The sequence below is a fragment of the Lentinula edodes genome (genome assembly GCF_021015755.1).
Source record: "Lentinula edodes strain Le(Bin) 0899 ss11 chromosome Unknown C8R40scaffold_90, whole genome shotgun sequence".
In the NCBI taxonomy this organism is placed as follows: domain Eukaryota; kingdom Fungi; phylum Basidiomycota; class Agaricomycetes; order Agaricales; family Omphalotaceae; genus Lentinula; species Lentinula edodes.
Window position 1 is genome coordinate 26,100 of NW_025764396.1, and position 15,716 is coordinate 41,815.

General features: G+C 45.0%; 3 protein-coding genes and 1 non-coding gene across 4 annotated transcripts; 2 read left to right on the forward strand and 2 right to left on the reverse strand.

Moving 5' to 3' along the window:
* Window positions 1–1,260: 1,260 nt before the first annotated feature.
* Window positions 1,261–1,954, forward strand: C8R40DRAFT_1075352 (Homeodomain-like protein; the record flags this gene model as incomplete). The annotated part of the gene is made up of 5 exons (XM_046226850.1): window positions 1,261–1,330; window positions 1,394–1,574; window positions 1,635–1,678; window positions 1,731–1,798; window positions 1,850–1,954. The coding sequence occupies 5 exons, from the start codon at window positions 1,261–1,263 to the stop codon at window positions 1,952–1,954; spliced, it is 468 nt and encodes a 155-aa protein (XP_046078853.1).
* A 2,283-nt stretch (window positions 1,955–4,237) lies between these two features.
* C8R40DRAFT_1063728 (uncharacterized protein) lies at window positions 4,238–5,649 on the reverse strand (the record flags this gene model as incomplete). Its single annotated transcript, XM_046225544.1, has 2 exons — window positions 4,238–5,418; window positions 5,472–5,649. 2 exons carry the CDS (start codon window positions 5,647–5,649, stop codon window positions 4,238–4,240), a joined length of 1,359 nt encoding a protein of 452 aa, XP_046078854.1.
* A 3,094-nt stretch (window positions 5,650–8,743) lies between these two features.
* Window positions 8,744–8,841, forward strand: C8R40DRAFT_t312. Its single transcript has one exon. It is a non-coding gene; the product is annotated as a tRNA-Leu (tRNA).
* A 3,815-nt stretch (window positions 8,842–12,656) lies between these two features.
* C8R40DRAFT_916278 (uncharacterized protein) lies at window positions 12,657–13,064 on the reverse strand. The gene has a single exon (XM_046236667.1). It carries the CDS (start codon window positions 12,941–12,943, stop codon window positions 12,689–12,691), a length of 255 nt encoding a protein of 84 aa, XP_046078855.1. The 5' UTR covers window positions 12,944–13,064; the 3' UTR covers window positions 12,657–12,688.
* Window positions 13,065–15,716: the final 2,652 nt, after the last annotated feature.

Consider the following 15,716-nt stretch of genomic DNA (forward strand, 5'->3'; position numbering starts at 1 on the left):
GTTCCACCCAGGTTCCACCTTCACTTAATGATTAACCTCTATAGGAAGACTTTCCGGTCATAATTCTCGGACGGAGAGGATCGATGTTTTCCGACGTTGATTACAGATTATGCAAGTTCAGGGCTGATTTTGTTGCGAAATGACTTCCAAGTCAAGAGTCAAAGTATTCTGGGGGTCTTGTCGTGAGCCTGTACCATTTTCAACACTCGAGATCAATGTTCCTGCCCGCCCGCAGACGTCGTCTCGGTATAGAGTATTGTTCACAATGATTATTTCAAATTCGATTCGACTGCGGTCACAGCATGCATTCAACTTCGCTTCCGATTGACCGACCAACGTCCTATGTATATCAAAGTCGCTGCATCTCCTCATTTCAGTGAACATGGCTACGAATCCGAGTTCACGAACACATCAAAAGTAATCAAAACGAGGAATCATCTCCGCCTATCAAGGGGCAAGTATTACATTCGACGACTTTTCCACCTCTGATGTCCCGTCTATTTAGGACTCTGCTTTGATGCTCCCTATGTAATACTTTTTGCTCCATGTATGTATCACAGTGATTTTCATCATTCACCATCCATTTCTATAACCATGAACAATCTTGAACATTGTCCCGCACTCATAATTCTTGCGCCATTCAGACAACAAAGGGACAATCTGCAGATTAACTCCTGCAATTTACACAATTTCCTTCAAAACTCCTCCGATACCTATTGAGTTTGATTCGAGTCAAAGACGATAATCATGATTGCGACGCTTTGCCTTCTGGGCCGTCTACCTTCTGATTCTTGGAGAACATGCTACGTGACAATAGGTCGTCAATTTAACTGTGACTTGTGCTTCGGGAATGCGTTTGATGCTTTTGGATGTGAGAAAATTTCCCCACCTTCCCGTCTTTGGTCGAGTTATTGATTGTAACAGTTAGGCATGGCGGAAGCCTACCCGCAAAATAGCCATTTTCTGCCGGCCTGTCCATCATAGAATCACATCTCCAGTAAGTGTATCTGATTTTAATTTTGGATATGGTCTTGGAGATCCTATCTAACTCCTTTAGCTAGCTCTCATGCTGGAATCATCGCGGAATGTGCTTGACTGGATGCGCATATCCTTGGTCCTTGCTGTCCGGTCACTATGTATATGATTTATCCGCAACGTAATCAAATCCTGTAATTGGTATATAAACAAACTTGCAGAAATCGTGCGTTCTCTCTTCATTTCCCAGTATTATTCGTCAAACCAAGCGTGAATTATTTCGCTATGTTGTACAGAGAGCGTCGATCTTGGACAGAAGAAGAGGATCAACTCTTACGAGATGCAGTTGACTTGGGTGAGCTAGAGTTTAAACGAGTTTGATCTCGAAACCTCTAACTCTAAACCTGATCATGTGTAGAAGAGCCAGGCTCGATCAACCCTTCAAAATGGCATGCCATTGCTAAGCATGTACCCAGTAGAACGAACAAAGATTGTCGTAAACGCTGGTTTGCAAAAATGGCGTCCGATGTAGTCAAGGGTGGATGGGCTCCGGAAGAGGACGAAAAGCTTGTTCAAGCCATTGAGAAGTACGGAACTAGGTCAGTGAGAGCTTCACTATTTAATCGGTGAATGATGAACACTCACAGCGTCGATTTTAGATGGTCTTTAGTTTCTGCATATGTGCAAACGAGGAACAGTGATCGTAAGCCTCATTTTGCATTGTCAGAACAATCATTGGAATTGATGAATCGAAGAATGTGCCAAACGTTGGACAGACACTCTGAATCCCATGATAGACCGTACACGATGGTCTGCTGAAGCAGTAAGTGTTTCGATAATCATGATTTGATGATACCAATCAAAACCAATATAGGATGCGTTGCTTCTGAACGCTGTCCAAGAGCATGGCAAACTCTGGACAAAGATAGTGCGGATCTATTTTCCGGGGAGGACGGGACTCGCCGCAAAGAATCGGTAGGAGTACTTGACCTCGGAATGTCCCGTCCCCGCTCATTTTTGCCTAGTTATAACAGTATAACGCGGTTTAGCACAAGAGCACCGCGGCGGAAATCCTACAAGCCACGCTTTGAGTCGGAAAGTGCCTCTTCGTCTATTTCGAACTCGCCGAGCATTTCTTCCATGTCTTCCAGCTCTTCGACTTCTGATACTTCAGAGCCACCCAGTACACCACCTAGTTTCGAACTGAATACTCCTCTGATATCGGATCCGACTTCCGAAGGACTTCCCTCAGAGTTCATGCTGGATTCCACGACCTGGTCTGCTATAGAAAGTGCAAGTTTGGAATGCACTTCCCACTGTTTACCATCGACAATGCTCACATACGAAGACCTTTGTAACGCAATGACATCCTCATCAGATCTCATAAATGATGTCGCAGGCCTCCCAGATTATAGCGACTCAAAGTCTTCGCAGAATCAATTATCCACTCTTCCCTGGGAGGACGAAACGTACTCACACATTCAGCATACAATAGATTTATGCTCAAATTCGGCCATCTTATCTTCATCCCATCCTCTCGATTCGTTTGATACGTTCCTCTCATATCAGAACCTGGACCATTCAAATGCAGCACTCAGTCCTCTTCCAATGTCACCCATGTCTGATACATCGTCTGCCATAACTCTGTTGCCAGCTGACGGAGAGACAACCAACTCTCTGAATAACTCTTCACATGTTCATCGGAACGAATATGGATATGCCACTGTCCCATTTTGGGAGCCTGCCAACTCCGATCCCCACTCATTCCTTGCACAATGGACCAGTACCTATTGACACATGTCATTCTTGCTATTGCTCTCGTCAATCAAACTTGTATTATTACTGAGCTGCTTTTCAGAATGTAGAAGTAGATTCAACCAAGTACCATTAATGTACTTCGTACCATGTTTGTGTATATCACAGTATATATCGTCGACTCGAGTCTCGGATGTAGAATAGATACCCGTTGACGACGAGATAGAATGCTCATTTGATGTCTGTTTCAATAACCCCAACAAGCAGAATTGTTTCGCTGCGCATCACACGCAAATCCCAGTTTGAGTAAGTATCAGCGGTGTACTTTTACTGCCCCGGAGGTTCAGGGTGGTGATAGATATTCTTTTTGCTCCAACATATGTACATAGGATCGCTGAGCATTGGTGAGCGGCGAGCGCTCAAGGAGAAGCCGCTATCCCATATGTCGTTCGGGAATCGGACCTAGCCAGTATAATTTAACTATCCTATCCTATCCAAGGCAAATGGCAACAAGAGTGAGTGCTTCAAATCCGACTGGGAGAAGAGGACTGATTTTTATATTATAGCCATGTTAATAATCAAAGTGCGTAGAAGAGTTAAACTTGAGCTAATGAGCTTTGCCATGGAATGCTCCATCCTTCGATAAAGCTGCGATTGTATCAAACATTAAGCTACGACCGCTAACCGTCATTCAAGAAGGCACCAATATATAATATATAAAGTCCCACTATCCATCAGCGGGAGATCAAACAATATGCAGACCGCGATATTTTTTGAATTTAGTCAACAACGTTACAAATACTAAATTCGAGGGGGTTAATCCTAGCAGATCCTAGTAGCATTAGCTTTTGTCGTGAGGTACGCTGATACAGCGCTGATACTAGGATAGTGCACCCGTCGCTAGCAAATATGAGCCACCAGCAAGATCTTTTCGCTTACATATCTGAAATTATTCTCAACAGGCCACCTACCCGTTGGTATCTAGCCTTCTACTTAGACTGTACAACGTGGTTTCCAAATCATAGAAACAGAATCAATTTCGATACAAGCCATGTACTTACAGCCCCCCGGCGGCTTCCTTAATTTCGCCTTAGACAGTGCTGTACTTGGGCGTGAACGACGGCGTCCCAGTTTATCGACATCCTGGCGGTATTGAACGTGTTGGTAGACAAGATCATCCACTGACCATCTTGACCGTTACATACTTTCCCATGTATAAGGAATATATCCGCACGAGGGATACGCCTACGTAGATGTTAGGACTCAGGAGAAAAACGGAAAGATTGGAATTGTTAGAACTAAAAAAGATCAGAGGGCCGTAAATGGGCAGATGAAGCTTGGCGCTGAACTAATCACGATTAGCTACAGATTACATAGCTATCAACAAGGAATTATTCGAAAATATTGAACAACGTTTTACACTAGATACAGTATGATAAATGTCTAATGATTCAACGCTACAAAGAAGGGTGTCGGAGCACAGATACAAAGTTTCGAACGAACACTACTATGAGGACCCAATACCTGCAAGCACTTTGAAAACTTGATCCTGCCTGTCTTTGAATGTTTTCAAGTGAGTCAAAGCTAAACTCAGTCCATTGATACGATTAGCAAAGGCTACTGCTTTGCCTTCTACACTTCTCCTGCCCTCTTCTCCGTCGCTATGCTGAGTCGAGCAACCGATACCTTCTACCAACATCTGCTGTACTCTCTCCATCCTCGGAGTAGGAATGCATTTCCCTTGAGATGCATACTTCGTGGCTCTGGCATCATCTGCCTCCTGAATTTCTGCCGCCTGCTGACCTATCGCTGCTAGTTCAAGCATGAATCGTCGCAAAGGGGGAGGACAATCATCGAGTGTTAAGGGAGTACCGAGAACACCCACAATTGCCCCCTCTGGCGTCAGAGATGTCGTAGCCACATCGAGAATGGCATACGCAACCGCAGCAAAGTAGGCTCGAGAAGGATCTAGCTTCAACATCTCACGAAGGGAGGAATGACTTTCAAGGACGTCGCCTAGCGCAGCATATAGAGTTTCCCGGATGAACTCGATGGCTGGAGAATCAGGAGTTAATATCGAGGGAGAGGAACTTCGGGAAGGCCAGCCACTTCCAGCGCTAGGCGTGTAAGGAAAGAGATGGGAAGACGATTGTGAGGCAAGGTCGTGGATATCAGCCTGATGACCAGCGCTGTAGGTTGGTGACGGTGGTGGAAGTGGAAGATTTTGTGTATTTGGAGAGGATTGTACGGAGGAAGGCGGTGACATTTCGTACGAAGGTGGAGGCACAAACGAAGCTTTCTTCGCTCTAGGACTGCTGGGCTCATTTCCTGAGTCCAATGCTGCCTGTAGATCTGCTGCATACCTGTCTTGAAATGAGCGCCTTTGGCTTATCTCGATCGCCACTGCTCGAAGATCAGCTGCAATACCGTGTATATTGGAATTCAAAGGCGAGGCTACCGGCTCAAGATCACAAATTATTCTGGCAAGATCGTGCTGATGTTCTGGAGCTAATGCCTGGATAGAAGGGACAGTTTGAGCCCATACGCGAAGGAAAGGTGCAAACGGAGGGGGACAGTTTTCCGATGATAGTTCGGTAGGGTCGGAGGTCTTGTTATGACGAGGCAGAGGGACTGAAGGCGGATTGGTGGTACTGCGCAATGCTGCAAAATAAAGGCATAGTGCGGGACCTGTATGGCACTTACTATAGAATACAAATCAGTTGGAAATCGAAGAAACGCACCAGTGATCATGAGATCGCCTTCAGCACTACTCAAAAGATCTGCATCGAGTAATCTCTCAACTTTAGCCTGAGTTAAGGAAGATTTCAAATAGCTATGAAAGCTGTTCTGGATATATTCTTCTGAGAGTTGTGTACCGCTTCGAGTTCGAGTGTGAGTAGGAGATCGCGACGAGGACATGAGAAAAAGCTGAGCAGTGAACGGGAGTCAAAATGTTATTGATGGCGGGTCCACGTGACGGGCTCCCGTCTTCGGTTCCGACTTCCACTTTCCACTTTTCACTCCGCCCGGCGCGCCATTCTTGCAGCTGTGTAACTTAGCTGACAATCTGTAAGAAGCGCTTCAATAACTCTTGCGTAGAATGATAGCCTCAAATGAACTGGATGCTGGACAAGATGCTGAACTGAAAGATTGCTGAAAGGGCGCTCTCGCACATTGCTTCACGCAGAGAACGCCAATCAAGATCCCAATTGCGAATCCCTTGCGTGATACGTGTGTCTGTGCATCTATCTATCTATAATTTTGATTATTTTTTTCTTCATCGACTGTAGTACCTGAAAGTCTCATGGTGCTCACTGGAATATTCCACTGCGAAATTTACCGACGTAGGATTCTTTCAAAATGGGTCGTTCAAACCATGTCACGACCTTCACGACGAGCTGCATCAGAAATCTGACTGTATCTGCAACAAAAGATATCATTCCACTGGATGGCCTACTCTTCTAAGGACGGATAAAGTTGATTGCTTCCAACCTCCATAAAGTCATGGTTCTAGTGCGATCAAAGACATCAACACCCTTGTTACGGTTGATTTTTTACAACAAAATATCCGTGAATATTATTACTCTTCAAAGAGCACTGGCAGGTACTACATGATTCAAAAATGACATACTACCAAGACGAATGGCTTCTGTCCCCTTTCCGAATGAATTCGCTTCTCAAACGGCGAACACAAGAGGATCGACATAATCGTATTGAGCTCGACATTACCCAGAACGATTTGTCGACCCACTATTGCCCGAGATACAACTCGGCACGCTCGGAACAATAGCATTCTGCCTTTTTATTGGAGGAATTGGGAGTCTCGGGCAGAGACCCAAAATCCGTATGAATTGATTCAATTCTAAATTCGATTGGCAAGCCTCACACTAATGAAGCGTCGAAATAACTGAATATTCGATCGTATTGGCCGGTGCTGCTTTCTATTTGCACAACCTCAACATTCAACTTAAGTCGAGGCCCAGCTATTCCTCTGAAAGTGGACAATTATTGCAACGATTTTATTGTAATGTATTCAACTCATTTGAAACGATGTTCTCAGGTTATCTCTTATAATTGATAGCGAATTCCGAGAAACCTGGAGATCCAATTTTGCGGGAAGGATGCATATATAGTAAGCCCTTCTGTTCTTTCCTGTGCTGAGCTTGAATATAAATGTTCTCCGAAATTCAAGCTCCCTATCAAGGCCATTGAATCATCCTAAGCACCCTCAAACACCATTTTCGATTGTGTCGAAAATTGAATACATAAGAGGAACAGATAGCAAGGTATATCCGTGCTGAGTTCATACATGCTTACGCTGTAGTTTACCGCCGTTGATCTTTCTGGGAAGGAATTCTTATTGACTTCAGCCGTACAGCTTTCGTTGGATTGGATTGCTCGAAGCTTAGCACATAAGGTAAGTCTAATCCTTATTACACCTGATTCAACTACATGTGATATATACGGGAAACACATTAAATAGTTACCTGAAGTTCTCTTTTTCACAGTATTCTACGAACTTCGACGAGGTATGTATGTCTTTCGCATTCAGGTACAACTTTGAACCCAGATCAAACCTAATGTGTAAACTGGAAACTAAAATGGGCCTCGATCGCAGGCTGAGGTATCTATACCTTCGTTGCAGAAAGACGGCAATAGCTCAAGCCCTACCTTGGCTATGCGGCCTATCGGCTCAAACATTGCTCATTGTCGCGGCCGTCCAACGTTGTAACGAAATCTTGACAGCGGGAAGGGACTCTGATGAGTGGTAAAGGAATAGTTTGTTCTGATGTTCGCCTCGCCGGGCTGAACTCTCCTGTAGGCAAGTGTGATTACCTCCTTGACTAGACTGATCGAAGAAATAATATGTTTCTAGTATTTACTTGAATGACCCCACGTTCTACCGGTCCAGGTATCCGGCATAGAACAACGCCACTGTATTGGAACGGTGTCGATAACTGACAGGGGGAATATGTACTCGATATTGGAACTATCTTCCTCTGTCAAAGCAACACAAGCTGTTCATACAGCTCTATTCGAACAACACACATTGGTAGATACCTTAAAATCATTTGAGAGTTCGAAATTCAGATTGAACGCTTGAAAGCATAATATCTCGGTCACAATCGGCAACGAACAATCAAAACCTTTGGGAGGTTGAAAGGCCCATGCTTCCGAGGTCCACTTTTCATCGCAAACTGTTGTCTATCAGCATTCCGCTGTATTATCACTTGGATAACTTATGCTAGATAAACTCCAATTGCCACCTTGTATCTGAGAAGCAGACTATTCTGTTTCCATTTTCAATGTTCCGTGTGTCCAGGCGGTAGATATTGGTAACGCGCGGGGAAATAATCATCATTACCTATGTCAGGTAGTGGTCTGACAAGGACAATGGACTAACCTCTTTTCCAATATCTCCGACTCTTCAAACCAATATCGAGTACGTGGAAAGGTCGGTGATTAGTCGCTTTGAATCTTGATGATTTCAAAGTTATCGATTCCCTCAAAGCTTCTGCAAGATGGTAGTACTTACGACGGGTGAACATATTCAGTTCAGGTCAGACAGACGCATCTGAGATTTCTCTACTGGTTCAAGAATCGACAACCAGCCTAGGCTGCTCGAGCTATCTTCTGTATGACTTCGGAGCAGGTTTGACCGTTTCCCGTTAAATGTTCCTTTGATAACTTTGTGTATAAAGGCGCATCAATTCGGGTATCTTAACATAACCAATTTCTGTCGGTTGCACATACTGTACCAATGTTCTTTACGGCTGTGCAGGAGGAAATCCGAGGAATTTACCTTGTACCCATCACAAATCACCGTTAAACTTTTAAGCTTTTTTGAATCTCAAAGAGCGAATGAATCCAGGCTACAAGGTCGATGATTATTTTTGCAATCTCCAAGCTTTCGGACAACAAAATACAGTAAATGTAGAAGAGATTGTCATATATTGCAGCTGATATATCGCAAGATTGTCATAGATTGTGAGCATTGATGCTGTAGTTTTGAGGCAAGATGGCCGAGCGGTTAAGGCGTGTGACTCAAGTACGAGCTACTTCCTTTCTCATGGGCGAATGTCCGCGTGGGTTCAAGTCCCACTCTTGTCATTTTTGTTTGATGTATACATACATATGTCCTACGGGTTGTGATTTTTGGTGGATGGTCTGTAGGTAAGCTTTCTAACATACTGGACTGTTTTGACCTTCGAGATAGTGCACCGTACATGGACTGTACAATCGCTACAATCACTCGGAGGACACTCTACAATGGGTTCTCAATTACTATACCCGGCTAGTCTGTGGTGTGCCGTGACTGGGGTTTAATATCTCTTCAGCGTACGTAGTAACAACGTTAACCACATAAATAAAGTACTCTCTTCGATGCCGCATAAAAGCCGTGGTAGTATCGCAAACGATGAATTCGCTATCCGCCGAGGCATAACAAGGTCGGGAGAAGGTAGCGAGCAAATGCGCAATGCTGCTATGAACCCAATTGCTTTGAATTTCAACAGCGATGCAACCGCCAGGGTAGTAAGGCAACCGACACAGTCTCATCGAGGAATAGATTTTGTGGTATCGAACTTGACGCTCGGATCACTTTACTCGAAATGGGAATACTGCACAATAATCAATCAATCCTGAACTCGAGTTGTGTTCGAGTACTTAAAATGAGCTGCAGGCATTGGCAATACGTGTTCATCCGGAGTAACTACTTATGTATTGAGGAGGAGGCCTGTTGCGGGGTTAAGTAATGTATCTTTCGTATTTTATCGCGATGGCGGCGGGAATACTGGTGAGGCAACATTTTGAAAATGCCTTGTGGTGATGTTCATGTTACTGGAAAATACACAGTTTCGGGAGTTTCAGCTCTGAAGGTTGAAGGAGTTACATTAGTACGTACTATTTTTTGACCGAACGTGAAGCATCAGGAGCTCATAGTGACGGAACAACACGCATAAGATATTGAAGGAATTTAAATTCTAACATACTTCGTTTGAACTTCTCGGACAAAGGAGTTTATTAGAAAACGAGGCTGAGCAAGTTGTTCAAGTTAGCACGTTTTGGGGTTCACTGGTTCCCGAAATCTTACTTCAATGTAGTTGTGGCTGAGAAATGACTCTTTCAGTACGGAGGCTTATCAGCGCAAGAACTTGTAGCCGAACAGCTACACCTAGTGCGTTTGAGAGAAGTTTTTAAATACATTCTGAATGTTACTGATATGCATTGAACGAGAGGTGATGCCAGCTCAGGAAGGATCGAAGGAATGTCCTATTAATTCAAAACATCGGGTGCGTTGTGCGAGGGCGACGGCACTCTTTTGAGTTGAGATATCATCCTTCAATGATATCGAATGATATTCACTATTTCTGTGAGGCTTTCAGAACGAACTTCAAGAAATAGTACGCAACATCATGATGTTGATGAGAGAAGGGTCGAATGGGCTTCTCGCGGTGCTGGGAACAAAAAACATGGGTTTCTCCCTTCCCCGGCATACACGGATATGCGGTTGGACTGTTCAGGTGAACAGTGGACATACAGTCGCCAGCTCCAGATTCTATTATGATGCGTCGTGATATAATATCGGGTAAGCAGTACGAACGCAAGGAAGGCCTGGCTCTTGATGGAACACTACATCCCAGGGCTCAACTAAAATGGAAAACTGAAATAAAAACTTGGAAAGGTGGCATTCAGGCTTCTGGAAGAACATATAGACTTACTTCGTAGGATTACCATGCCTCTGGTTATAGTTTGAGAGCATTGATGTTAGTACGAGGACTGTGCTGTAGAGCCCAGACCCATACTTGATGGTCATAGTACAGTTACAGATGTAGTTTGGTCTGAGTTTGGTGCATCTGGGTAAATATCCAGAATGGATAAGAACGAAACAAGGGGTGCCGCACCTGCAGTAAAGGATAGCATAGCGGCAGAGTGTATATCCAGAATTTGTTGGTTAATATAATGTTGTGACCATACATCTAACCCGAGAATGGAAGTTGAAAACTTTACCATACCTACCGGCTACATATCAGATTTCCATGGCACGTCGGAAATCTAAAATCTATGGTCGATGAAGCGATCTATCATGGACCTTGGAAGGTATTTCACTTCTCCAAACGAATGGCCTGGCTATTGCATCGTTCATCGCGCAGGATCTCCGCTGAGAGCCAGATTGCACAGAAAAGTCGCACATCGCAGACCCTCGAACTTGGGACCATGCATGGTATGAATAGCCGGCAAATTCACGCACCCTTACGCCATATATACATTCACTTCAAGAGATTTGGAAACAGTGTGACTTGCTACACGGCCCTTTCTTATCCAAATGCTTGTCTTGATTCTGAGTGAGGAGAGTGGACGGAAAGAGTGAGCGCTAAAGCAAGCGCCAGAGTGGTGAACTTGCCTGCCGGAAATTCCCTGTGTACTCAAGTACCTAGACGCTTTTACACACTCAAGAGTTAACGCTAGTCAGTTCCTGATGAAAACATCGTTGGAAGCTTGCTACTGACACTCCTTCAGTATAATATCCCCAAAAATCACTTTATAATGGTAGTAGTGATTCCAAGAAATATCTGGAGCTCCGGCTGCTCCGAGGCAAAAGTATTGTTAGGAGCAAAGGTACGAGGCTCTGAATGTGAAGGGAAAAGCCCTACCTGATCTCCATCTAAAGAGTTACTAGTAGTATACACAGGTAAAATCATGGAGTACTGACTGCATTTCCAACGGGAGTGTCCCCTGATACTGACACAGAATGACACCCATGTGAGCGCCACTTCAGGCTCTTGGATAACGGGGAGTTCACATGAGGACATCGGTATGGATGGGTATCGTTGTTTTCTCCCGCGTTCCCCATATGCGAATACCGGATTATCCATCCGGTATTGGGATCCTACCATCCCCCTATTTCAGAAACTTGCCACTTAGCCCAACTTGATTGTCTTCCCCAGCTCTCCTCTGGGTTAACTTCTTGAATAATTGATACTTAATTTTTGTGAATCGATTTCATGACGAGCGACGAGATGAATCTGACAAGTACCCTCCACCCACTTCATCATCACCATTTGTATGGATGGGTAAACATTATTCTACGATGCTGCCGGAGGGTCAGACGACTTGCGCAAGACTCTATCACTCTTCTCCCATCTCTCAGGATGTAGCCGGCGGAGATTTTTTGGCGCTATGCTGTGTGCCCTGTTCCTCATGCGACACGAAGACATCGGAAAGCCAATGGGTTCAATAGATCGTAAGGCACTCTTTCGTATTCCCGAGAGTAGTTCTCATTGTCAAAACCTACTCATTACGACCATTATAGTAGCAATGTGGTAGTGGGGCTTCCATGACAGTGCGGCGCTGTATTGCAATTTTCCTTTTTTACATCCAACCGATCCGATTTCACCAATCCAGGAGCGTTCCCTTCAATGCCTGAGTATCAGTCGGCGCATTAGCTACATCTACGGGTCAACTGAATATTCCTCAATATGTTACAAGGTCCTACACCTCTTTAGATCTGACTATCCTTGGCCCTAAATCCAACCCGCCCATGCTCATGGAAGCTGGCTAGCGCTCATTGGCTGGCTGATGAATCTAAGAATTTCTCTGGCAGAAATGAGTTGTCAGAACTCTGACAAAGACGAAACCTAGAAGAATGAATGATCACTACTTACACTTGATGATATATTTGGATACTCAGGTTTGGACGACATACAGATGCTTCTGTGATGAACCAAGTATAATGACATGATTCATAGGTCTACCGTCTTGCTCGGAGACTGGCTTTACAAAAATTTTTGGAGTTTTCAACACCCGAGTTGGGCGAACCCCAGAATAATACGATATGGAGTAGGCAGTTCAACCCGCTGTCACACGCACAATACCATCCGTGCCTACAATAGCTCCATCACGGAAAATTCTCCCGCTCGAAATTTTTATAGTAGTTCTACAAACCAACATGAAGGGTTCAGTCGAAGATAATAGTGGACCGATGAAACATCCACCTAGCGCAAAATATACCAACGACTCTGAGCGAGCATTTTGTCAGGTCGTTCAATTTAAAAGGGTGACAAACAAGGATCATTGGCAGAGTGCAGTGGGGTTTCCTCCACTCTGCATTCCGTTGAGCCTGAATAGGTACAGTTGTTATATACGAGGACGTTAACCAGAGGTAGGGGAGACTCACAAAGCAAATCCACCACCGTCTGAAAAGCACAACCATCTCATCCACCTCAGATCACCGACGACTCGGAGGGGAAAAACGCGCCTCGTATCTTTGACCTCTTTCTCCTGACACAACGATTGTCACTAGCATTCGTCTGCCCTGAGACGGAAAACTCGAGGCGGGAGCTGGAACTCTGAACCCTCAACATTGAACTTGATGGTGTGCGTGAGGAAAGGATTCGAGGGTTGCAGGAGCAGGAGTAGCAGTGACAATTCTGATTACCGCCGGATGGTGACTAATGGGGAGCACAGACCAGGAAATAGTCCCTGAGATACCAGTGAGTTCGAAAAAGCTGGCAATCGTCTCCCTTGAATCGACAAGGAGAAGGCCAATGGGGAGGGATGAAAAGGGCCAGTTGATGATGTTAACAACGAATCGAGTTCGCAGAATTATGATGTAAGGGATCCTGCGGGGGTAAGCGTGAGAAGTCGATCGTGTGAATTGATCCTTCCATGGCCCTTATGTGTATCTGTGTCAAGCGGCGAAGGAGTTGGCATAAGAGAGCTACGAACGTTGTCTTCGCTGTCTAATGCACGATATTAAAGCTTCAAGGTCTGTGAAACCATTCATGATCCTTGATGCGTATCGGACTTTGCGGTGGGGCCCTCGAGTTAGAACAATGTTGTGTCAAAGCGGAAGAACCCCTCCGCGCCAACAGGATTAATTATATCGTCCCCACAGCTCAACAGGGCGACAGAATCATGTGTCAAACAGTCGTCGCCAATGCTCATTCTCATCGACAAGAGAGAATGCGGGGTAATGTTGTAAGGGAGAGGTTATACCGCTGGATGCTACTGGATGTACAGCGACGATTTATTGGTTCCGAACATCCAAGGACCTGTGCTTTGTTGACGAATAGATTAGACTGTACGATGTCAAACTAGGATAGCAAAGGCTAAAAGATCTAGGCGCTCGTAAATGTTACAGGGCCTCCCTACCTCCTGCCATCTCGACCCTTAGTAGACGCAGTCTCCGCAAGGCTCCTTGTCACAGCGAACGAGTCAGTCAGCCAGCCCAGACATTGTTATAATAGACCCTTCACAACACCAATGTGAATGAGCTATTTGTCCTTGCGGAGCAGAGCGTGTGTGTCGTAAGTGACATTCACTGAGGGCACAGAGGGGCACAGGTGGACTGCGTTAGTTAAATGGGGTCGAAAGCGTTGAAGCACGATGCGGTCAATGAAGTGACCAGAGAGGAAGAGCAGGAGGGGCTTCCCTTCAATATAGATAATGATAATCGAACTTAGGATGAGCTTTTTCCTGACTAGTAAGCGTAGTTATATTGGAGATCCTATCTGCATGTTGACGGGAGGCTTGTTCATACGTGCTGGCAAAGAGATAAGAGTTGAGAAATTCCAGTTCCCTTGACATGATATCTAGCTCGGAGGCTCTAGAATTATAGCGTCTGTCAGAAAACCAGCACGAGCTACGACTTGATTTTATATCATTGTACTTTAAAGATATGGCTGCAAGTAATCCTAATAGTGATCTGGGAAGAGAAGAACACTTGATATTGGGTAGACGAATAGGATCGACGGCATACCTCTCTTTTGGAAAGTACAATCAACCGTTCCTGTGGACGCTTCTTAAATGTCTACGGAAATCCTCTGGCAATCTAAACACCACAGACAACAGCTTCTGGATATTCTCCGAGTACTTCAGTAAATGGATCGTCTGTTATCACACGTTCTGAGCCTCTCGCTCGACGACGCTGGGTCATTAGAAAAAAAGCTTTCGGATGAAGATTTGAGGGCTTATCGCAAGCAGGCGAAGTTTGTGAAGCGAGGGAATAGATTGTGAGTAAGGGTATCTTCATGTAGAAGTATATCACTCACGCGAAAAATTGTAGATCGAACATCCGGAAACACCGTCATCACTTCCAAACTAGCACACAAGCGATGAGGATCAAGGTCTATGGTAGCGTGACCTAAGAAAGTCTTTGGAAGTCATGGCCTAAAGATAGAAAATATGCGGGGCACCAAAGGTTCCAACCTTTGTCCCGTTCGCGATTTCGGTACTTGAACTTCGCGGAAAACTTGATCGGACCTCGAAGCACCCTCGACTGCTTGGCCTCATCCACCTCGCATCGTCTCGCACCTATGTTCGCAGGACTGCTACGATATTTGTCTTTGCATGTTCTCAACTTTATCAAGTTAAGACATATAGATTACCAGTCGTCCGGAGCTCCACATATCACATATGAGAGGAGTTTTAAGAGAAGTGGGGTGACGAGGGCATATCGTTAGCGTCTCGGAGCTAACACTGCGTGATCACGTTCATATAGCATGGCGAACTGTTGACGAATTTTGGCAACAGCGCAGCAGTACTTGAGACTCGAAATTTAGCTTACCATCGGCGTCGTCATAGTAGCTTCTTTCCACGGTGGAAGCCAGGCTTATCAGTAACGAGGAACCTGGAGAGCTGACGGACATTAATAAACGGCATGCGCTTCACAGTAACGAGCAACGACAAAGTATTTCAAATGAGACATAGCTTGCAATTCGATTCAATACACAGCTGGCCAGTTTATAGCCCTAGGGTATCCAATTGTTAAGAGATCACGATGGCTGACGAGGCATTCCTGAAGGGTTCATATTAAAGAACACCCGAAAACGAGCTGTTTTGACGAACCCAATCCGCACTACCAATAGCACTGACCATCCTTTGGCATATTGCCTTATGTCGCACCAAACATCGAGGCTAAAGAGAGCGCTTCCGAGATCCAAGAGTCGCGATGAAGTTGGGTCTTAGAGATCGGGAAGAGCGGG

Bases quoted from the DNA above. Each gene is read 5' to 3' on its own strand.
- C8R40DRAFT_916278 (XM_046236667.1), bottom strand. From the start codon at position 12,943: ATGGTTGTGCTTTTCAGACGGTGGTGGATTTGCTTTGTGAGTCTCCCC.